The sequence below is a fragment of the Crocuta crocuta genome, unplaced genomic scaffold, assembly GCF_008692635.1.
Source record: "Crocuta crocuta isolate KB4526 unplaced genomic scaffold, BGI_CrCroc_1.0 scaffold18, whole genome shotgun sequence".
Lineage (NCBI taxonomy): Eukaryota > Metazoa > Chordata > Mammalia > Carnivora > Hyaenidae > Crocuta > Crocuta crocuta.
In genome coordinates, this window is record NW_027532589.1 from 4787940 (window position 1) to 4813139 (window position 25200).

Genomic DNA, 25200 nt, shown 5'->3' on the forward strand with positions numbered 1-25200 from the left:
CAGGACTCTTCAGGAAGTGGTAGTGGCCATTATCGGGAATCCGGAGTATGCTATTATTCTGAAAAAAATGTACCTTCCATGACTTAGACTTGTTCTCAATGAACGATTTTCTTCCCTAAGTGCAAACATCCTGTACCTTTTCTCTCCAAAGAAATGGGTTTGGTTCTATTATATTCTGCTCCTGAAGTGAGGAAACACAGCTCAGGGGGGAAAAAAATCAGCCATGTTATTTGTGTGGGCTGAAATATGAAAAGAAAAGAAACCCTCTTACATCAGAAAACCTCTCATAAGAAACACATCATCTCTGCTAAACCCAAACCAGTAACAGTCCACAGAGGCTCTAGTAGAAACCATAGAGAAAAATACAAAAGGAACAGAATGACCTCAGTCGTTTGTTCTTTTTTTATTTAAAAAATTGTTTTTAAATTTATTATTTGAGAGAGAGAGCGAGCGAGTGGGCACATACAAGAGAACATCTGCATGAGGGAAGGGAGGGGGGGGGGGGGGGGGGGGAGAATCCCAAGCAGGCTCCTTCTGTCAGCACAGAGCCTGACATGGGGCTTGATCTCACAAACCATGAGATCATGACCTGAGCTGAAATCAAGAGTTGGACGCTTAACTGACCAAGCCACCCAGGTGCCTCATCTTATAATCTTTTTAAAGAACCCAACATTCAGGGCGCCTGGGTGGCTTAGTCGGTTGAGCGTCCGACTTTCGCTCAGGTCATGATCTCACGGTTCGTGGGTTCGGGCCCCGTGTCGGGCTCTGTGCTGACTGCCAGCTCAGAGCCTGGAGCCTGTTTCAGTCTGTGACTCTCTCTCTCTCTCTGACCCTCCCCTGCTCATGCTGTCTCTCTCTCTCCTAGAAATAAATTAAAAAAAAAAAACAAACATTAAAGAACCCAACATTCAAGCCACCCAAATAATCCCTAATTTCAGACTAGAGAACCAATATTCTATGATGAGTTTTGGATACCCATTTCTTTCACTTAAAAAAAAATTTTTTCTCATAAATAAATATATTATTTTACAACTAGAAAGAAAGAAAAAGTGCAGACCTGCAGACAGAGAAAACACGATAGACTTCAGCTCAAAGAGCACAGCCTGAGATTAATTTTTTTAAGTTTATTTGTCAATTTCAAAAACTCACTAGTAAAGAGCTTACGACAGGTATGCAAAAAGGAAGCCCCCAAAGGGTTTTCACCAGGAGGAAATGGGATTAGCTTTGTAGTTCTTATAATCTTCTTCACAGAAGAATGCAATTTCAGTTTCATGAGCTGGAAAAAAAAAAAAAAAAGACAATGGAAAAAATGTTAATGTAAAATTAGATTTTAAGCAAGTATTAAAATCCGTATTACTCTGATGCAGTGTTTCAGATGCCTAAAGTGAGAAAAATGAGCTACTTGTTTGGTTTCACATTTCATCAAATCAACAAGAAGTATTGTTTGCTGTTGTAAGAATTTCAAACTCAAATAATTTAAAAGTAAAAAGAAAAATAACCAAAAAAAACAACAACTAAAAACAAGAATTAGTACAAGACTCTGGTTTCCAGGAAACCATAAAAGTGTTCATGTTATAGTCCTTTTATCAGTCCTAGAAAATTAACGTTTTTTCCCCCCAAATTTGCTGCCTAGTTACTGAAGGGGGAGGAAGAAGGCCTTTTTTTTCTGTCTCTGAAATTAGCCTGTAGGTATAATAATTTAATACTTAGAGGATCAGTAGAATACTTTACAGATCACTTTACATTCTCCCTCATGACCCATCAAAATATGTGTCTGAAGAAGTTAATTTTTTGCCTGCTTATGACTAATTCATGAGGCTTCAACAATATGCAAAGTGAAAGACACAAATTGGCTTCTACCGCAATACCTTCAAACACCTCTAATTATTCACAGGGGATACGGCACAGCTAAAGGACCCACAGAGGGGCAGAGCAGTCACATTCTTTCAACCCAGCAGGTCAAGGACTCCGTCTTCTAAAACAATAAGTCAGCAACATTATTTATTCAGACTGGAGACAAATCTGATGGAAAGCCTTCCAATTATTAAACATGCAATTCTTTAAGGTGTGTGCCAACAAGTTCCACATTTATTTTTTAAATTAAACCAGAAGTTAATACAGTCTGCTCAGCTTTTACAGAAAGAGCAAAAGGGCCTTCAGAATTTCAACAAGAAAACAGACAAGATTATTTGTAATGAATACTGATCACTCAATTAACATACCCTCTCAAAACAGACAAGTAAAACTCTTCAAGCCAAATAAATAGGATAATAGGGAAAGATGCCAGGGATTAACACCCCCGGGTCTCTTAGTTTACCAAACTCATCTCATCGCTAGAATTTATCACAAAAGAATGAAATTAAGGAGCTTAGCATGGCACTTCAGAAAAAAAATTTTTTTTTCTTTTTGCTGGTCTTAAGAATATTGAATTTATTGTTTCTCAATCATAAGTTACCCATGCTCATTACAGAAAATACAGAAATGTTGAAAGGAGAAAATAAAGATACCTATAGGCTCAGGTCCTCACTCCAGTCCTACTGCATCTTCGAGATTAAATGACCTTGATGAAAACTGGATTGCAATCCAGGCACAATGAGCCTGGGGGTGGGGGTTGGGAGGTGGGCCGAGAGAAACCTAGAATCTGTGAGGAGGGGCTGTAAACAATTGAACCAAGGGCAAACTGGAGGCTCACGTACAACTACATTTTATAGGAAAACAGCATTTTAAAAAATGGCGAAAAGACTCTGCACTTGGAATCAGCAAAATGTTGAAAAGGGGGCTTCGGAAAATTCGGTATTCAAAGGGAAGATGTTTTGAGGTCTGTCCTTTATATAAAAAGCTCCTGGAGGTTCCTTTTTGGAAGTGAAACAAGCCCAAAGGTAGACCTGTATCACCTGCAAGGGATTCTAATCATCCTTCAAATGGAGAATGAGCCAAAAAGCACGCTCTTCTTACTAATCACAATGCAGAGTTTTATCTAGGATGTGCTATTTACATACAGAACTTTACATAGTGCTTTGCCCACACAGCACTTTGCTCAATACACACTAACTGTAATTATGATTTTCACTTACTGCAGTTGACATTTATCTGTACCCCTTTAGAGAAACGAATGCGTCGTATAGTTAGCTTTTCAGTACAGTAATAACAGGTTCAGAATAAGCTGATGTAAAGAAGGGATTGACAAAGCCTTTTTGTTTTGACACACAGGTTTTCTCGGGTTTAATAAACTTCTAGATCAATTCACTAGTTATCTAAAATATGCCATCTCTTATAACACAGGCTCAAAATGAGATCCTCCTAAGATCAAGATTCTATTCTCAGATGAATACTTTTTCTTAAAACAAAACAAACAAACAAACAAACAAAAACAAGACTGACAAACGGATTAAACTCAAAAACTTCAGACTGGTGAAACTGATAACCTTAGGAAACTGGAAAACAACACACAAATTCAAAACGGGTTACTGGGAACATTCGAAAGAAGACATAAAATGTTTTTCAAGCTGTAGTAACCTGGTCCTCAAACAAAATGGAATGTTTAAAAAAAAAAATCTGTAAAATTCTGTTGGAAATGTTTGAGACAATGAGCTCCTCTACGGATGCTGCAAATTTACCCGTCAATTAAAATGAAAACAAATTACAAAAGGTTTTCAAGACCTCTACATAATCAACCTTTCGCATCATTGTCCCTTAAACTCTTGCTTCCCCAATTCTATTTCAAATGGCTTCAGAAGAACCCTCGGGGAGGCTACTGTGTGCCAGTCCCCCAGGGCACCTGATTTTAAATTAAATGTGCTGCAGGCAACAAGGCACTGGGGTGAAGAGAGCCTTGGCAAACGGATCTGAAATGAATGTAGAATCTAAAATCCAATAAATACATTGCCAGTTCATCCTTTGTCTTCCCATCAAATGAAATCAAGTAAGAACCTTCAAATACCGCGCGCCATTTTAAGACGGACGTTCAAGTTTGCTGAAATAAACACGAGCCAGGACACTCAAACTTTGAAAATGAAACGAATGACTAGGTCATGCATCCAAACAGGTCAGACACCGTGTACATACGTGCTTAAAAGGGAAATAATGATGACTTGAAAGAAAAGAATGTGAGAAAGGCCAATTTTGAATGTGAAATCTCAAGAGAAAGTCAAGGCAATCTACTTAAGCTCCTTAACTAGCTTATTTCAAAAAACTCACCTATGGATGAGGATTTACAGCACAGTTTGAAACTCCCTAGCCTGTGCTGGTCAGCGCCGAGCAGGCATAAGGCACAGAAACTGGCAACATGGAGACCTGTGCACTGACTCTGTGGCACAGATAATTAATGATCGGGGCAGTAAGTAATGTGACAGTCATTGCAGATTATTGACAATAAAAAAAAAATACAGGAAGAACGAGGTTTGGTTTCTGCAGCAACTGGAGACCAAAAGGACCAAGGTTTTGCCCTCTCTCCTAGTCCAGGAATATATCTTATGCTCCCAAGGCTCACAAAATCCCAACCTACAAATCATTCAAAACTGTGCTCACAGCTGTTATATTTCTAACTTTGCACCAAAGGGACCCGACAGAAAGTTCCCAAGCACAGTGGTTTTTATTTCATATCTGCTTCAAGAGTCTGGTTTTTTGTTTCCTTTGGAGTTTTTTTGTTTGTTTTGAAATCAGCTGGCAGAGGATTTCAAACTACGGTTTGAAGAAAACGAACAGAAAAATAAATCTGACCTTTGACAGCCGGCGCACAGGCCTGGGATTCCCACAACGGCGAGGGGAGGGTCAAGAGTGCAGAACAGTCCAGACCTACCACCCACTTCCCTGAGCACCGGCCTATCACCATGTTGATGTTTAAAGGGAAGAACAGCCCCCTTCCCACGCTGTCAAGGGAGGAAAGCACGTCTGCCCTAAGATGCTACTACTCGAAAGGGACGCAGACCTTCAGGAAACACAAATCAAACACGAGCCCAATGAAGAAGGGGAGCCAAAGAATCCCACAGTATCAGCTGCACATCTGAGATCATCAGAAGGTGCCGGGCACAAAGTCAGGGGTCTGGTGGCGGGCAGAAGGCAAGAGCTGACCCGCAAAAGGAAATCAGACTGCCAGGGAGCTTTGGAACGATGACGGGATCTGATTTTACACAGTCTTCCCTCAGATCGGCACTGACGGCGTAGCCCACCGTATCTTGTTTTAAAGTATTTCCAGCAAAACACAACTGGTTGAAAAGCGTTACCCGGCCCCCATTTTTCTTTCCTAAGGAAAGAGGATTCAAAGGATGATAGTGGTAGAAGGTCGCCAAAGGAAAGGGATAAAATAACACTCCCAGAATACTCACGTGCAAATTTACCACTTAGGGGAACCAATGCATAAAAACCACAATCATTAATAACAAGGTAGCAATCGTTAAGTTACAAATAACCGTTCTAAGGAAAGCTTTCTTCTTCCTTCCAAAAAGCAAATCTTTTGGCTCCTGTCTTTTTAGCTCTGAGTCCGCAAGCGAAACTTGGCCCTGACGTCAGGCGCGGAATATACAATCGGGGTCTGCAATGCAGATGAAAAGCCAGAGCAGAAGCTGGAGAATTTCTCTGTGAGAAAAGGGATCTTCAAATAAGTTTGTTCCCCTAATTTCCTCCCTTCACAGTCCTTCGTTCCCTTTCACGAATTCTGCAGAAAAGTCATAATGATAGATTTGTTACATTGGCACTATTCCCATGGCAACCGGCTGTGATGGTAAAGTGACAGTTCTAGAGAGAGATCAAGTGGTAAAAAGCGAGGGTGATGACTTCGAAGTTTTCTCTGAAACATTTTAAAAACCTAACCAGACACGGCACCGAGGGAGGGGAAATTCCCTAGAGGAGTCACACACTTCAAGTGTCGTTTTTACAACTTCACTTCCACTTGGAATTTTTGGTTGCTCTCCAGGGCCGTCACCTCCTTCCCCAAGGGGTACAGCTACACGGCCCCAGGCAACACGGAGGGCCCCTCGGGACAGGAAAGCCACGGCAGCAGGCTGGGCCTGGCTTCACCCCCGAGCAGGGCTGTGGGTTTGCGAGGTTCTTGTACCACCCTGGAGCCTGTGAAGAGGATCCGGTTCTCCTCAAAGGCCTATGGCCTTAAAACAAGAATGACAAAAAGATGGACCGGATGCTGACCTTCACAGATGGTTCATTACATGAGTCTGAATTTTTAAAAATTTTTATTATTTGCTTATTTATTTTTGAGAGAGAGAGCGAGAGAGCGAGAGAGAGAGAGAGAGAGAGAGAGAGAGAGAGAGAGCATGCTTGAGCAAGGGAGGGGCNTATATATTTTATATAAAACATTTATATAAAAAAAAAGATATATGTATATATTTTTTAACCCCACCACCCCTTTAAAGGCACATCTCAACTTCCAGGGAGTCACAGAGTTTGAGGAAGCATACTCCCGCTGGCCTGGTAACAGATACAGGACAAAGTGTAGGAGCGAGAAAGTCTCACTGGCCAAATTGACCTTCAGGAAGTTAGAGGTAATAGACATTGCCAACAGTAGTACAAAAGAGTATCCACTTCCCAACCTTCTCTGAGATACTACCACTTTTCTTCAGGCCTGCTAGTCTTGAAACTACTACTTGTCAGGGGGCCTGGGTGGCTCAGTCGGTTGAGCTTCCGACCTCGGCTCAGGTCATGATCTCACGGTTCATGGGTTCGAGCGCCGCGTCGGGCTCTGTGCTGACAGCTCAGAGCCTGGAGNCTCATCACCACCACCACCATCACCACCACCACCACCACCATCATCCTCATCACCACCACCACCATCATCATCATCACCACCACCATCATCATCATCACCACCACCACCATCATCATCACCACCNTCATGCTCTGTCTCTCTCTCAAAAATAAACATTTAAAAACATGTTTTTTAATGTTTAAAAAAAGTAAAAAATAATAAATTAGTACTTGTCCAAGGTCACCCAGTCAGTAAGTGGCAGATCAGGTCATAAATCCAAGCACTCTGGCTTCAGGGTCTAATTCTTAACCACTAGACTGGTATTTACTACATAAAAGAGCATCTATCCTCATGTGTATTTCTCTCAGGACTAATAAGGCGGAACTATTTTTATGTTAGCCATTCCTTCCATCAGTAGGACTTATCTTTTTCAAGCTAATTATAAGAGCTTTTGATCCATTCAGACTAATAACTTTTTTGTTATATACAAAGTAGTTTTTCACAGTTCGGTGTTTCTGCTTTAACTCTGTTTACAATTTTTAGTTTTTACCTGGTCAAATCTATCATTTCTCCCAGCTTTATCCCTCTTCCTTCAAAGTCATGCTTGGAGAGAGCTCTTCTCCCCGAGATTATAAAGTTACTAAGCTACATTTTTAAAAAAATTTTGTTTTCACATTGAGACATTTAATCAATCTACAATTTAGTTTGGAATAAAGGCTGATATAAGGATTTAAATTTTATCTTCCCAAATGCTTTGGCAATGGGCTTGACATCATTTTCCAACGAATCCACTCTTTCTCCACTTTTTTGAGATGTCAAAACTCTATCATATGGCAAACTCTTACTTTTTTTTTTAGTTTATTTCTGATCTTTTCCACGAAGCTTTCAATCCGTACATCAATATCACACCGGTCTGTTATAATAATTGCAGCTTTATGCTTTACCAACAAGCAGGGCTAACTTCTAGGTGCTGCGTGCGTCAATAACACCAGTGCCACTTGCTGTGGTAATTTAATAGCATTTGAAGAAATAAATGCCAAAATAAAAATGGTGTCTTCAAACAATAGCAATCGTCCCTATTTAGAATATGAAAAAACACTTAATCTAGTAATAGTGTCAACAAACAAGGAAAGTCAGTCTAAGATTTTGTAACATGTTATTCAAAATCTTATTTAAATTAGAAGCGATGTCAGGAACTTGCCTCAACCACACAGCTCATTCAAACTGAATTCCTGACATATGTCACTAAAATGATTCAAGAGAACACCTGTCCAAAAAAACATAAAGCTTCCTAACAGGGACCTCACTTAGAGTACCCCTTACCCAATACGTGTAAATAATTATCAAGGAAGTGTGATCGGTGCTATTTCCACTGACCACAGAGGTATGTCAGAGGCAGAGTCCTTTAACTGCTTACACTCTGAAAATCTTCACTCCTACGGCCAGATAATCCTTAGGTGTATATACACAGAATTAGAGTGACATCTAATGGTCACAAAACATGTCACACGGTATTTCTTTAAAACAACTGCACGCCTATTCTAGGTTGAAGAGCCAAGTGGGGCCCCTTTCCAACCGCACACACCAGGCTCCTGCTTGAAATTCCACGGCTCGGCAGGCCCAGAGTGATCCAGAAGCCTGTAAGAAACTGCGCTGCACCTTATACAAACAACATCTTACTTCATTATTCCACATTAGTTCTACCAGGTCCGTTTCTCTCGAGCCATCAGTTCAAATGATGCTGATAAGAGTAAGTAGGTTATTAAGTGAGTAATAACCTGTCAATCACTTAAAATAACTCTCGGCAGAATTCTGAGCATACCTGCCGAGAAGAACTATTTGCATTCTGCACATTTGGAGAGCAGCTATCTCCTGCCCTCAGTCAAATGATCTGAATGTACATCACCCTCGTCCTCATCTGAATAATTATCAGGGAGTGTAAAGAGCAGCGAGGGTAGCATTTGCTTTGCGCTGAGTTATCCAAACATCATCAGCCAGGCATCAGCAGAGAGGCTGGGGGAGTGAGCGCCCCTCCAGCACCGCATGGCCCCCTTCGCTCACCAATCCCAGCGGCTTGCAGCGTGCTGTCTTCCTTCAGCAGGAGTCTGTCGTCATCTTCCAGACTCAACACGAGCTCATTCGTCTGGAAAGAAAGAAAACCTGCATCTTATCAGTACTTCTAGGTGCTTCTTTGTATTTGGTCAGACTTGTCAAAGACACAGGATTGTTACTCTGGGTCACGGCAATAAGCGAAGTCACATGCCGCTCCCATCACTGTCAGGGCAGAAGCACACAGATGGGAGCACCCATTACGTTCGCTCGCTCCACAGGGGCTAGGGGAGCACAGGGCTTTGGTGCCGGGTCCGGATTAAAAAGTGGTCTCCACCAATGCCCTGCTGTGTGCTCTCAACAGACTCCACAGCCTCTCTGAGACTTAGTTTCCCCCTTTATAGAAAAGGGAAGAGGAATGAATCTTCTCTTTTGCCCTGAGGTGAGGATGACATGAGATAAAACCATCAATACAGTGTCCGTCACAGAGCAAAGACTCTCCATGTTCACTGCTGCTATTCTGTTGTTGCTGTCATCATTATCATCATCGTCACCTCATCCTCACAGTATTCCAGGAATCACAGTATTCCACCATCACCACCACCACCATCCTCATCATCTCCACCACCACCACCACCACCACCACCACCATCATCCTCATCACCATCATCGTCATCATCATCACCACCATCCTCATCATCACCACCAGCACCATCCTCATCATCACCACCAGCACCATCCTCATCATCACCAACAGCACCATCACCATCATCATCCTCATCACCACCATAATCACCATCATCATCATCCTCATCATCACCATCATCATCATCTCATCACCACCACCACCATCATCCTCATCTTCATCACCATCACCATCATCACCACCAACAACACCACCACCATCACCACCACCACCACAACCACCACCACCACCATAATCCTCATCATCACCATCATCACCACCATCACCACCACCATCATCCTCATCACCACCACCACCATCACCACCACCACCACCACCATCATCCTCATCACCACCACCACCATCATCATCACCACCACCACCATCATCATCATCACCACCACCACCATCATCATCACCACCACCACCACTACCACTACCATCATCCTCATCATCATTACACCACCACCATCACCATCCTCATCACCACCACCATCATCATCATCATCATCTCATCCTCACAGTATTTCAGGAGACAGAGAGGTTAAGAAACAGACCCAGAGGACCTGGAACTGAAGCCTGAGCTCTGACCATCTTGACTTCAGGAAGAAACAAGCTCACCTCCACGTATCTAAAAACCTTGTCCTACCTAGTAAACATGTGCTCCCATGTCATGGTAACTTGATCCCATGTCATATTGACTGTAACCTTTCACGATGAGGTTTCAGGTGGCAGTGGATGAGTCTGTCCTCCAATGATTTTTTTTACAAATCCAGTTAAATATTATAACTATAGGAGAAGACTTTGAATTGATATCTGCCCCGAAAAAGCACACAGAGTTGAAGGCACAGTCCACTTGTCAACCAGAATGAAGCTGCTTAGCAACACAATCTATTTCTAGAATATGGTTAAGAAGGAGAGTCAACAGAGAGGTCACTCCAGCAGCCAGAAGAGAAGGCCCAGAAGCCATGCTCCACAGTTCACAACTTTACCTACTAGAGAGCAAGGGGCTTGATCTCCAGAGCACAGAGATTAAATGGAGGGAGGGAGAGGTGTTATTTTAAAAAATCATTTTAGAATAGGTAATGCATACTCACAATACAAAATTCTCCAAGTACATATGGATGGAGTGTCAAGTGCGTCTCCTTCCAATCCCGATCTACCAGGTGCCTAGTTCTCCTCCAAATAACTTCTGCTAATTCTGGTATATCCTTCCAGAGACTGCCTCTGTGTATGTTCACGCAGGCAGAAAAGCGCGTGCAAACTTTGTCAAACAAATAACAGCATACTGTATGCTATATGCTAACACTTTGCTTTGTTCTCTTAAAATATAGCTTAAAACCATTCAACCTTGGAACACGACCAATCGCAGAAAGTACCTGTTTCCCACACCCCCTCTGTTATCAACACCGTCTGATCTTTGGCAACCTAACTGATGAAGCTTACGTGCAGTCTTAATTTGTATTTACTTTGAGTAAAGTCATAAATATTTGTTTCTTTCATGAACTCGAAGGATAATTTTTTTAAAAAACACTTTATTTTTAAGTAATCTCTCTACCCAACATGGGACTTGAACTCACAACCCCAAGATCAAGAGTTACATGCTCTTCTGGGTAAGCCAGCCAGATACCTCTCAAATGATAATTTTTAATGGAATTGTAATGTTTTATATATATATAATATATATATAATATATATATAATATATGATATATATTAAGNAAATTTGCTCTAATTTTCCTTCCTTCCTTGATTTTTCTTTTCTTTTAATTTTTTTTTAACGTGTATTCATTTTTGAAAGACGGAGAGAGAAAGAGCATTAGTGGGGGGGGGGGGGGGNAGGGCTTGAACTCACAAGCTGTGAGATCATGACCTGAGCTGACGTCAGACGTCCAACTGACTGAGCCACCCAGGTGTCCCTCCTTGATTTTTCTTATAATGTTTTTTTTCCTAGTAAAAGGTGTTGAATGCCTGTTGAATAAATACATGAAGTAAAATTAGCCATTTTCCTTACAGTTTCTGGGTTTCCTGTACCTTACTCAGAAAGACCTTCATTCTAAGATTACTTCTAAAATTTCATGTTTTCTTCAAATGTGTTCATCAATTTCATTGTTTTAGACTTTTCCTTATGGAGAACCTTAAACATACAGTGTATACAGAACAGCATCCCAAACCTTCCATGTACCCATCCCCCGGCCAAACAACTGATTTACGCACGTTCAATCTGCTCCATCTCCGTTCTCACCTGTGGGCTCTACTGTCACACTTATGCCATGAAGCCAATGGATATTTACTTCGGCATAAGGAAAAGAATATGAATTCAATTTAACCATTTTCTGGATGTCTCCCCAGTTGTCCCAGTAATATTTCCTGAACCTTCCATATTTTCTCAATAGCTTTGAAAGATCATATTGACTATACCTAAATTTTTTTTTATTTTTTTAATGTTTTATTTATTTCTAGGAGAGAGAGAGAGAGACAGCATGAACAGGGGAGGGTCAGAGAGAGAGGGAGTCACAGACTGAAACAGGCTCCAGGCTCTGAGCTGGCAGTCAGCACAGAGCCCGACGTGGGGCTCGAACCCACGAACCGCGAGATCATGACCTGAGCGAAAGTCGGACGCTCAACCGACTAAGCCACCCAGGCGCCCCTGACTATACCTAAATTCTTATACATATTTGGGTCTATTTCTGGACTTTTAACTCTGTGCCGTTGAACTAACATTTCATGTGACAGTTACCACACTGTTTTAATTACTTTAATCATACGGCTAATATATATCAGGGTCGGCCACTCTTCTTTCTCTTCTTTTTCCTAACTATTCTTATTTACTTTTTGCATATTAGTATGATAATCAGCTTTAATTCATATACATATACACAACTGCCACTGTATTTTATTGGGGTGGCATTAAATTCACACATTTAACGAAGAGAAAAGAGAGATCTTCAAGCTGGTGCGTCTTCCCACCCAAATACCCTAAGCATTTCCATTTAAGTCTTATGTTGGATCCCTTTTGGCTTGTCTATTTTTTTGTTAAATTGAGGTAGAATTTCACATAAATAAAATGCAAAGATCTTCAGGGGAGTTCAGTTCAGTGGATCTGGACAACTGAATAACCCTCACTAGCATTTTGAAGTTTTCTTCTTAAATATCTTGCACATTTCTTATAAAATTTCTTTCAGGGTATGACTTCTTCCTCTCCTAAACTTTTAAAAACAGTAGCTATCTGATTTCCAAACTCTTAAAGCAGAAGAAATTAAGAGTTTTTATTTAAAAAAATTTTAATGTTTATTTATTTTTGAATTTATTTGAGCACAAGCAGGGGAGGGGCAGACAAGGAGAGAGACACAGAATCCAAAGCAGGCTCCAGGCTCTGAGCTGTCAGCACAGAGCCCAACGCAGGGCTTTGAACCCACAAACTGCAAGATCATGACCTGAGCTGAAGTTGGATACTTAATTGACTGAGCCCCCAGGTGCCCCTAAAGTTTTTATTTTAAAACTTTTCAATAGGAATTATTCTGAATTTACAAACAGCCCCATAATACACACAAAAGTACATTTTCTTAATAACCATAAATCATATTATGGTAATTATTTACACTGCACATTCATTCATTCATTCATTCAGCAAAAACTGAGCTCATACTCCAAACAGGAAGCTCTCACAGGAAGGTATCCAGACAGTTTTATTGTAATAAAGGGAAGAAATTTCTGCAGATACCTGGTAATCAAGAAGTCTCTAAAAGTAGAAAATTGGGGAAAACGCCTTTTGTGATCAAGTTCATTAAGAGAGTTGGAAGTCTCTTCCTTTGGCTGAGGAAGGAGACTAAAATTGCAGCTGGGTTGCTGGGTTGTTGGAAAACTGATGGGTGGGTCCCTGGTCCAGGGATGCTTATAAGCCCCACAGATGAGGAATAGAAAACAGAATGCAGATGGGGAAATGAGAAAAATGACTGGAAGCTGGATAAAGCACAAATGAGGGCTTTGGGGTAAAGTGTTTCTGCAGTTTTAAAACCATGTCTGTAAAAATGTATTAGCCGCCCTGGTTATTAAAGCTGAAGAGGAAACCTGGAAGAATCATCCCCGAGGAATATAGTATGTCCTTAACTAGAATGGTTATGGCTTGGATGAAAATATATAAAGCCAGATTCCAGAAACATTCAAAAATAACTTTATTTCTTTAAATAAATACATTGTTCAACTGGACAGATAAGCCCCAACTATGTAACTCTAACATGCCAAGTTGGATCGCATGTTTTAAATATAAGAAACGGGGGCACCTGGATGGCTCAGTTGGTTAAGCATCTGACTCTTGGTTTTGGCTCAGGTCGTGATCTCACGGTTCATGAGTTCGAGCCCCATGTCCGTTTCTGCACTAGGAAGCCTGCGTAGGTTTCTCTCTCTCCCGCTCTCTCTGCCCCTGCTCTGCTCCCTTGGTCTCTCCAAATAAACTTAAAAAAAAATTTAATACAAGAAACAATTCTAATAGATTTCCAACTACAAGAGGAAAATTCCTGATTTGTTTAAATGTCCTAATATTGAATATTTGAATATTACGAATCAGGTCTTCATTTAGAAAATATGAGCATTTTGAGCAAGTCCAACAATGTAAAAATGCAACACTGGAGAATGACAGCACTCTAGTTTACAGCCTTTTCAAAGAGCATGTTGTTCCTTATAACTTTACACACACACACACACACACTTTTCTCCTCTACAACAAGCCCAAGCTTCCTATTCTCCATGTTTTAGAGACAAGCTTGTAAACCCTCCTGTCCCAGTAAAAGAATGAAGCCTGTGGCCACAGTGGAGGGACATTCTAGCACCCACACAAAGTGCAGATTCCACACCACAGTCCCAGACATGCGTGACATTGAATTTTAAAGCATCTGACAAGGGACACTGTCAAAATTGTACATACAATCCTTGGGATAAAAAAAATAAAGTTATTGGAAAGAACCAGGGCTGCCAGCACCTTGATTTTAGCCCAGTGAAACTAATTTTGGACTTCTGGTCTCCAAGGCTATACGAGAATAAATGTGTTTTGTTTTAAGCTACGAGAACAAAAATGTTTTTTGAACTTACTAATTCACCATTGATAGCCATACCCTGATGTTATTTTCTTTGTAATCTCTGGGAGACATTTATTTGAAAGCTGACTGAGTTTATAGTAGGCATCTATGACTAGAGAAGACAATGAAATTAGGTGATTCAAAAACAGATACTTAATTCAAAAATTGATGGGGCACCTTGGTGGCTTAGTCGGTTAAGCATCTGACTTTGGCTCAGGTCGTAATCTTGCAGCCTGTGAGTTCGAGCCCCTCATTGGGCTCTGTGCTGACAGCTCAGAGCCTGGAGCCTGCTTTGGACTCTGCGTCTCCCTCTCTTTCTGCCTCTCTTCAACTCATGCTCTTTCTTGCTCTCAAAAATAAATAAACATAACAATTTTTTAAAATTGTTGTAAAAACACTCCTACAAATGAGGCATTGTGCTATGTATTAGAGATACAAAGAACAAATTACAGTCCCTCATTCTTAAGTAGTTTGTATAACAGACTAAGATCGGGGCGCCTGGGTGGCTTAGTCGGTTGGGTGGCGAACTGCGGCTCAGGTCATGATCTCACAGCTCGTGAGTTCGAACCCCACATCGGGCTCTGTGCTGATAGCCTGGAGCCTGCTTCGGATTTTGTGTCTCTCTCTGTCCCTCCCCCAGTCACACACTGTCTCTCTCTCTCTTAAAAATTTAAAAAAAAAATTAAAAAATAAAATAAAAGAAGTACATGTGTTCATTTGCTCATTCATGGTGATGGCTGACAGTGATTACTTTCTGTGTGTCAGACGCTGTACATATGAAACGTACCTTTGATTTATGTGCTTGGTGAACAATCTTTAGTTTATCTGAAAGAAAAAAGGAAGTCTTTTCACAAAGATCATTCTACAACTTCATTTTAACCATGTGGAATGGGAAGATACGGCTATGAAACTGAGAAACTTAAGTCCTTGCCTGATGACCAGTTCACTTAAAAATCCAGCACAGTAAAAGAAAAAGAACTCCTATATATCATGAAAAGTCATTGCTACATACAGATCTGTGAAAGCCCTGGTCTTCAGCACACACACATGTATATGCCGTAACCTGCAGTCAGCTTGGCACATCTCCCCATACAATAGAAGACTGATGAATCATGTCACTCAGTCCTGTTTGTTTGTTTTTTTTTTGGGGGGGGGGGGGGCATGTAAAATGCTACAATGAGCAAATAATGTAAAAAGTGTCAGACGTTAACATAAGCAGTTCAAAAAAATCTACCAGGCTCTCAGAACACAGACAAGTGACAAGAGGTCAAATGGTCACCCTGACATGTTGTCACTGCTCTCAGAATACAGGCTCACTGGTAAACTGGCCAAGGCTGCTAATGCCCAAACAATATCAGTATCCTGGTTTTCAAATGATGCGTAGGCTCACACCATCTAATCTGCTTTATTCAATCCTCCTTCACTCTTCAATTTGTTTATCTTGGAGTCAGGCTACCCTGTGCTTTTCCAGTAAGTAATTTCTCCACATCAGGTAAATTCTGACTGAGTAACCATGGCCTCTTAATTATAAACAGGCTCAGCATTCAACAGGTTTCAAGTCACAAAGTTTCCAGCTCTTCACTTGGTTTTATTTAACCATTTAATAAATGTACTGTGATTACATGTATTATTATATCTGAATAAACTCTGAAACTAAAATTCGTTTCTATCAATCATGCGGTTTGATTCCATAAGGAATTCCAATAGTGAAACCAAAGGATCTACTTTTAAAAAAAAAAAGGCCTTGATTTAACTCTATTCTAATAACACAAAAGAAAAGGGCAGCTGTCCAGTTAAGAACTAGCACTCTGAGTTACCCATTATTTTAAATAGTCAGCTTTCAATGATCAATTGTGATTTTTAATACAAGGCCAGCTTAATCCTAGGACTCTATGTATTGTTAAGAACTAAAAATAAATCTAAGTGAAAAATGCGTATTAGGAATGTAAATATACCACAATTGCTAAAATTAAGCTTATAAGGTACACAAGAAAATAAACAAATTGGTTTTTGGATTACCTATTATTCTGAGTATCCCTTTCTCTTTTTCTCACTATAGACAGATATTGGTTTATAATTAGAGACAAGATAGAAAAGCCAGTAACAGATTTTAAATAAAAGGATCCTGCTTAGGATTCGGTCGGTTAAGTATCTGACTTGACTTCGTCTCAGGTCATGATCTCATGATTCATGAGTTTGAGCTCCAAGTCAGGCTCTGTGGTGACAGCTCGGAGCCCGGAGCCTGTTTCGGATTCTGTGTCTCCCTTCCTCTCTCTGTCCCTCCCTCGCTTATGTGCACACACGCGTGTTCTGTATCTCAAAAGTAAATAAATAAACACTAAAAAAAATTTTTTTTAAAGGATCCTGCTTTAAGTCTGTTACAATCAATATGCAAAACTGTAGTTTGGCCTTACCAAATATTAATTATGTTCTATATATTTTCCTAATGAACCTTTAAATTAGAAATATTTTTGCTCTAATGGGTTCTGCAAACCCACAATAAGAGGGCTACATTTTTTTTTTAGCAGAAGAAGAAATAATTTGAACAGAAATTTTCAGATTTTCCCCTCCAACAGAAACGGGTAAGACATGGTAAGAAACAACAAGCTAGCAAAAAATACTGTACTAATAATAATGCCCCTTTCTTGTTAAACATTTTTTACTTGTTCTCACTTTTTTAAAAAATCTGCATAATTTTTAAAATATTTATTTATTTTTGAGAGAGACAGAGACAGAGCCTAAGCAGGGGAGGGACAGAAAGAAAGAGTGGCATACGCAGAATCTGAAGCAGGCTCCAGGCTCTAAGCTGTCAGCACAGAGCCTGACACGGGGCTNGGGTATTGTGCCCTTAATGCAAATTCCTTGAGGAATGTAACCTCATGAAAATAAAAATTTTGTGGGGTATTCAATGTGTTCACACAAGCTTTGTTTAATCTCACACAGCCTTACGAAACGAACATTCTTAGAAGCTGCACACTGCCCAGCCACCAATATTTACTACACACATGCAGAGTGTCTAGATGATAAGGATTTAAAAATAAGACAGCATCGGATATGCTTTAGAACAGTCTGGTCAGGATAAATCAATAATAGATGTAGATGCCAATTAAATGGGAGGAAGGGCCCTGAGAAATCGCAGACTCTTGGTGGCCAGGCCGAGGGAGCCAGCCCTTTGCCCAAGGGCACAAAGACTGAAATCTGACTCTGCACCCTTTCCACTCCCCAACACCCAATGGGTTTTATCCCCCCCAGCGCATGTAGTAATACTGAAGGGCAGTGACAGGTGAGAAAGTAACATTTGGCTTTTCTTAGTGGACACAAAGCAGAAGATGGTTACAAAGCCAAACCCAGGCTGAGTTACTAAGTCACTGGAAGGCTATCAAAACCCTAGTTCTCTCATTTCTAATTTCACAGATAAATGTATTCACTTCTTCGGCCAATTCACCTTAAGAGCACACAAAACCTAGAGCAAAGCGGTGTTAAAAAGGTGGAAAAATAGGGGCGCCTGGGTGGCTCAGTCGGTTGAGCGTCTGACTTCAGCTCAGGTCATGATCTCATGGTTCATGGGTTCCAGCCCCACGTCAGGCTCTGTGCTGACAGCCTGCTTCAGATTCTGTGTCTCCCTCTCTCTCTGTCCCTCCCCTGCTCACTCTCTGTCTCTCTCTCAAAAATAAGTAAACATTAAAAAAATTTTTGAAAACAAGGTGGAAAAATAGAAAAGGTACATTATCTACCACCATGATGATTAACAGTCAGATATTCTAATGCCAGTATCTGAAACTTATCTTTCAAAATAACTTACAAGGAACACAAGTTTGAGTATATGCATGCACTATATGCATGCACAGCGCTCACACACACACACCATGCAAAAAAGGAAATGGCATTTGTAGGTTGATTCAAGTTTAAGGTTATACTGCAAGTCAATATACTTGGAAAGCCATGAAAGCCAGAATTGAGAAGTTTCATATTTACTTAACCATGCTTTTTATTCCTTTCTCTTATTCAATATTTAGTATGTAAATTCTTTAAGCCCAATAAATCAAAGTACTTCCACTCAGTGCCTTCAACTTCTGCTTGACTACCCCTTATGACCTCACAATTAGTATCTGGATATTAAAATGCAGACACACGGTGAAGATTGTGATTTCAAAGTATTTTAGGTCATAAGTTGCTCTACCAAATGGGAACAGAATTAAAAGCCACTGCAAAAATAATGATCTAAGGTAATAAAAAATTTATACTTGAAAAAATGTCTGTACCAATTAACAGAAATATTTATTAGGTGCGTCATAATTTTCAAGTGAAGTCTCAAACTCAAAGTTTGGTGAGTGTCACTATACTGAAGGTTAATAACTGTACCATTTTTTTACCAAATAATGAAACTCAACTTCCTGCCTCATTACTACATTTTTAAATCAACACTGTAACATACAAAATTGCTATATAATATGCTCAAGTTACTGGCATTTAAAATGTTTAATCTCTTCTTTTAATTCCCAGTCTTTAATCATTTTTCTTTTCTGATTACTTTACAAAGAAATTCATTTTAGACATAGTTCGCCAAATATGCTATTTATTCCTCATTAAGAGGCCATTTTCATCCACGATTACAATTTACTTTAATGATAACGCCAGGATTTCTAGCTTTCTAAATAAACTTCCATATTGGTTTTTATTTATAGATTAACTAATTTTTAAAAGCCAAATTCGAATTGCTATCAACATAAAATTAACATGAAATTATATTAATACATGCTTTTAAAGAATAAGAAAATTAGTTACCGTATTTATAATTTCTGAATGGTGGTGGCAGGCTGGTCCTCAAAGGAATATCTATAAGAGAAATATTACTTTTATTATATTCAAATAGATACTCATTGCATATTATAATCTTTTGCTCTGTTCTTCTAGACCTCCAGACTAAGCTACTTCGAAAAATTCGATAGAACACAAAATGATGCTAACATGATATCAAAGTCCAAAGATCATCTTAAACAATGGAACCACTAAGAACATGTAGAGCTGTTATTAGCTAAACTAAGAGTTCAGCAACATTATTAAATGAACTGGCATTTTATGAAATTCAGCAGCATCTATGCACATTTGAAATATACAGCATTCATGTGCCAGGTAGTATTTTCTATATATTTGATGTTAGTTTAGCATATGAATCTGAGAATTCCTTGAGGGTCTTTGACCAGTAGGGAAAACCAATGATCTAGAAGAGTCTTACTACTCTTACCAAAATTCAGATAACCTACAATATAACTACTCTACCTCAGCAAAGAAAGCAAAATGAAAACAAACTAAATATTCTTTTTAAAAGAGCATTTCAAATACCGGCATTAGTTTTCATTAATAACAACTGACGCCACAACCAACACCTACAGAGGGCAATTAAATTATATCAAAATTACATATGCACATGCCCTATGATCTAGCAATTCCACTTGGAAAACTGATCACCGAGATACACTTTGCACTCTTGCACATGTGTTTAATACAACGTACATACACTGTTGCTACCTGTAGCACTGTTTGCAATACCAATGCTTAAAAAAATCCAAGCATCCTCCAGTGGGGGGACTTATCAAATAAATTATAATATGCCCAAACAATGAAACATAGTTTTTCAATTGTAAAAATAAAAAGAGGCAAAAGAAGTGCTCTACTAATATGATAAGATCTTCAAGATATGTTAAAAGCAAAGAAAGCATAAGGCCAACCATTATTTTTAAAGAAAGCCACCCTTTAAGTAAAATGGGGGGGGAAATAAGAATACATGTGTGTAACAATCTTAAAATTTGTATGGAACCACAAAAGACCCCAAATAGCCAAAGTAAAGCTGAAAAAGAAAACCAAATCAGGAGGCATCACAATCCCAGACTTTAGCCTCTACTACAAAGCTGTAATCATCAAGACAGTACGGTATTGGCACAAAAGCAGACACAAAGACCAATGGAATAGAGAACCCAGAATGGGACCCACAAATGTACAGCCAACCAATCTCTGAGAAAGCAAGAAAGAGTATCCAATGGAAAAAAGATAGTCTCTTCAGCAAATGGTGTTGGGAGAACTGGACAGCAACACGCAGAAGAATGAAACTGGACCACTTTCTTACACCATCCACAATAAACTCAAAATAGCTGAAAGACCTAAATGTGAGACATGAAACCATCAAAATGCTAGAGGAGAAAACAGGCAACAACCTCTTTGACCTCAGCCGTAGCAATTTCTTGCTTGACACGTCTCCAAACGCAAGGGCATTAAAAGCAAAATTGAACTATTGAAACCTCATCAAGATAAAAAGCTTCTGCACAGCAGAGGAAACAATCAACAAAACCAAAAAGGCAACCAACGGAATGGGAAAGATATTTGCAAATGACATATCGGATAAAGGGTTAGTATCCAAAATCTATAAAGGACTTACCAAAATCAACACCTGAAAAACAAATAATCTAGTGAAGAAATGGGCAGAAGACATGAATAGACACTTTTCCAAAGAAGACATCCAGATGGCCAACAGACACATGAAAAGATACTCAGTGTCACTCATCATCAGGGAAATACAAATCAAAGCCACACTGAGATACCACCTCATGCTGGTCAGAGTGGCTAAAATTAACTACTCAGGAAATAACAGATGGTAGTGAGGATGTGGACAAATGAGAACCCTCTTGCACTGCTGGTGGGAATGTAAACTGGTACAGCCCCTCTGGAAAACAGTGTGGAGGTTCCTAAGGAAACTAACAATAGAACTCCCCTATGACCCAGCAATAGCACTGCTAGGAATTTACCCAAGGGATACAGAAATGCTGATGCATAGGGGCACATGTACCCCAATGTTCATAGCAGCACTTTCAACAATAACCAAATTACGGAAAGAGCCTAAATGTCCATCACCTGACGAATGGATAAAGAAGATGTGGTTTATATATACAACGGAATACTACTTGGCAGTGACAAAGAATGAAATCCTGCCATTTGCAGCAACGTGGATAGTACTGGAGGGTGTTATGCTGAGTGAAATATGTCAGTGAGAGAAAGACAGATATCATATGCTTTCACTCATATGTGGAATTTGAGAAATTTAACATAAGGGAAGGAGGAAAGATAGTTACGAACAGAGAGGGAGGGAGGCTAACCATAAGAGACTTTTAAATACAGAGAACAAACTAGGGGTAGATGGGCAGTGGGGGAGTGTGGAAAATGGGTGATGGGCATGGAGGAAGGCACTTGTTGAGACAAGCACTGGGTGCTGTATGGAAGCGATGAATCATGGGAATCTATGTCCAAAACCAAGAGCTCACTGCACACGCTGTACGTTAGCCAATCCGACAATATATTACGTTTTAAAAACAGAATATATGCTTGTATTTGCTTATGCTTTCATGGAGTGGGGAAGCGCATGGTGCACCGATCAGAGAAAAGCAGTAGGAAGAAGACTTGTCACTGTGTTTCCTTTTACATTTTGACCTTAAAACTACATGAATGTGCTATCTAGTAAAAAAAAAAAAAAAAAAAAGTTTTCAAAACCCCACACATCTGAATTAAGAAATATGTTTTTCCAGCTACGTTTACCTTTTAGAGGTCGCACACGTACAAAAATTAAAATATAATTTATTCATTCACGTCACAAGCATTTAGAGTGCCTACTTTAAATGTGTTCCAGGGACAAGGTAAATAAGGTAAATAAGAAGTCACCAAGACAAGTCCCCACTCTGAAGAGCATGTGGTCCGTGGCGCTCCGGTAACAAAGGTACATTCAAAGCCGGCTTATGTGGGGGAGGCTCACCCGCGACACATTAGCACCACCCAGCCCAGCACCAGTGGGGTCCAGACTCCGTGGGCTGGTCCCAGGCACAGGTGTTTAAACACAAAACAAAAACCTAACATGATTCTTAGCCAAACACATTCTCCGGGGCCAGCCAGATGACATGAGTGAGGAGGCAGGTGAAACGGAGGGTCTGTGAGATCTGGGAGCACGTACCCCGTTAAAGGGCCGGCTGCCACTCATTCTAATCGTTGGTCTAAAGATGTAAATGAAAACGTTAAAACAAACAAACAAACAAAAAATCTGGGGGGAGGGGGTTTAGGTGAAACTTTCTGACTTTTAAAACACCGCAGGCCCAAGCAAGCCTCTTCGGAGCCAGGATGCACCTCCAGACCCTGGAAGTCTGTGGCTCTGGCTTACCAGGGAGCAGAGGCTTCCTTTTCTCCTTTCTGTGTCTCACTTAATGAATTCTGGGCCAAAGAAGTGTGAATTAAATATCAGAACAGGGAATTAGATCTATTTAATTTATTGCCATTTATAGTTCCTGAATTAGACAATGAAACGCCCCGAAGGGGTGAGGGAGAGAACGGAGGGCTCCGTGAAACGGCGGCGAGCATTTAGAGACGCCTACATTTGAAGAAATCCAATCACTGTCTTACATTCAGTGTGGACTTCTGGGAGAAGAGGCAGTGACAGACAAATGGCAGCAATTCCTCTCTCTTCCCCTAGGTGTCAGCTCCAGTGCCAACACCCCACCCCCACCCCCACAGAGACACCTTCCCTGTAGGCCTAGCTCCTGGCGAGGGTCTCCTCTCTGACTGTGCCCATCATGACATTCCTTACAATTATGGTTCTATCTGTTCAGTTATTTTGGTCTCCCTTTCCTACAAATTCATAAATTCCATCAGATTAAGACACTCTGCCCTGTCTCTTAAAACCTAAGATAGTGTCTGGCACATAACAGGTTAATAAACACTGGTTCCATCCATGTGGGCAGGGGCTGCAGCCTGTTTTCCTACTTGTGTTACCGGGACCTAGAAGAGTGCCTGGGCCATGCCAGATGCTCAAAAATACTCATGCATGAATAAATATGACCGAAGCCTTTCGCTTGGCAGTTGACAAATCCAAAGTCCTTAACCCAGGGTGTCAGAGCTAAGACTAGAATACCACCCCCTCTACAGCAATGAGAAAGAGTTACCTTCTGCACTGGCAGGAAGAGACCAGATGGCCAACCCATTACAGTGACTAAGAGCTTTAGTGGAAATATATATAAAACTGCCTGAGGAGGAAGAGAAAAAACAAACACCTTCCTCATGAAAGAGGCCATTTCTCATTTTGCACTATGACAGATAAGGCTGTGAGAATTCACATGGGACGTACGCTTGCACTTCACTCAGAAGTGCAGTGGACGGTCCGTATGGTAGAGGTAGGTTTACTCTTCTAAGAAATTGCCAAATCTGAGGCGCCTGGGTAGCTCTGTTGGTTGAGAATTCAACTTCGACTCAGGTCATGATCTCATGACTCGTGAGTTCAAGCCCTGCATCGGGCTCTGTGCTGACAGCTCAGAGCCTGGAGGCTGCTTCAGATTCTGGGTCTCCCTCTCTCTCTGCCCCTCCCCTGCTTGTGCTCTATCTTTTCCCTCTCTCTCTCTCTCTCAAAAAAAAAAAAAAAAAAGAATAAATGCTTAAAAAAAATTAAACTAGGAGCACCTGGGTAGCTCAGTCAGTTAGGCGGCCGACTTCAGCTCAGGTCATGATTTCACAGTTCATGAGTTCAAGCTCTGCATCGGTCTCTGTGCCGACAGCTCAGAGCCTGGAGCCTGCTTCAGATTCTGTGTCACCCTCTCTCTCTGCCCCTCCCCTACTCATGCTCTGTCTCTCTGTCTCTCAAAAATAAATAAATGTTTAAAAAAAGCTTTTTTTTTTTAAAAAAACTAAAGGATCTACAGTATATTTTGTAATACAAACTAGAAAGCCTCACCTCAACACAGTGTTGAAGGACAAGTCCCTTTGTGACAAGGTGATCATGTGCTGTGACTTTGCTACTACAAAACTACCTTGTTCTTTTCTTTAAAAAAAAAAAAAAAAAGAGGGGCACCAGGGACTCCTTCTTTATAGCAGAATGTGAAATAATAAATTGTAGAAAGAATCACAGAGCAAGAAAAGTCCTGAGTTTCGGGAACATCGGCGATTCGGATAAGAATCACTGACAGATACTAAAATTACTGGAAACAAGGTAGGTGTATGGTCTCAATGTTTACCACTCCGTATATGCTACTTAGTAACCAGAAAGACACTTTTACAGCAGAGAAATCTGGTAGCCGCTGCCTTAACCAACTGACTGAAATTTGTACGATCAATAACAGGACCAAGCAGCATCAAGTGCTTCCTGATGTGATGCAAACGAGAACGAATCCCCTCCAGCCGAGGTCAGCAAACTGCTTCTGTAAAAGCCTGCTAGTCAACACTTGAGGTCTCCTGAGCCGTACAGCCTCTGTCACAGCCATGGCCGGGCTCCGGGAAACGTTGTTTACAGAATCGAGTGGCAGGTCAGACATGGCTTGTGGTAGCTTGTCCACCCGCAGCCTCTGCAGTAATCCTGCCAAAAATGTTTAACCTGAATCTGATCACAAGAAGACAATCATATAAATCTAGACTGCGGGACATTCTATATAAAAACATGGACCTGGACTTTAAAAAAAAAAAAAAATTAATACAATAACAGACAAAAGGTGGAGGTGCCGCTCCAAATGAAAAGAAATTAAGAAGATACGATGTGCCAAGAAAAGACACGACGGAACCTTAAATACATGCTTCTAAGAGAAAGAAGCCAGTCTGCAAAGGGTACATTTTGTGTAAGTCCAAGTACATGATACCCTGGAAAAAGCAAAAGTAGAAACATTAAAGGGATCAGCATCA

The 25200-nt window shown here is 40.5% G+C and overlaps 1 protein-coding gene across 5 annotated transcripts in view; it reads right to left on the reverse strand.

Moving 5' to 3' along the window:
* Positions 1-1109: 1109 nt before the first annotated feature.
* Positions 1110-25200, reverse strand: part of CUNH2orf76 (chromosome unknown C2orf76 homolog) — a 57045-nt gene continuing 32954 nt past the window's right edge. For all 5 annotated transcript variants that reach the window (XM_077779618.1, XM_077779617.1, XM_077779619.1 and 2 more), the window contains exons 3-6: positions 19291-19341; positions 15293-15330; positions 8759-8840; positions 1110-1276 (exon numbers count right to left, since the gene is read on the reverse strand). In XM_077779618.1, the coding sequence (XP_077635744.1) occupies positions 1200-1276; positions 8759-8840; positions 15293-15330; positions 19291-19341 (248 nt within the window). In that variant the 3' untranslated portion in view covers positions 1110-1199. The remainder of the gene's footprint in view (positions 1277-8758; positions 8841-15292; positions 15331-19290; positions 19342-25200) is intronic.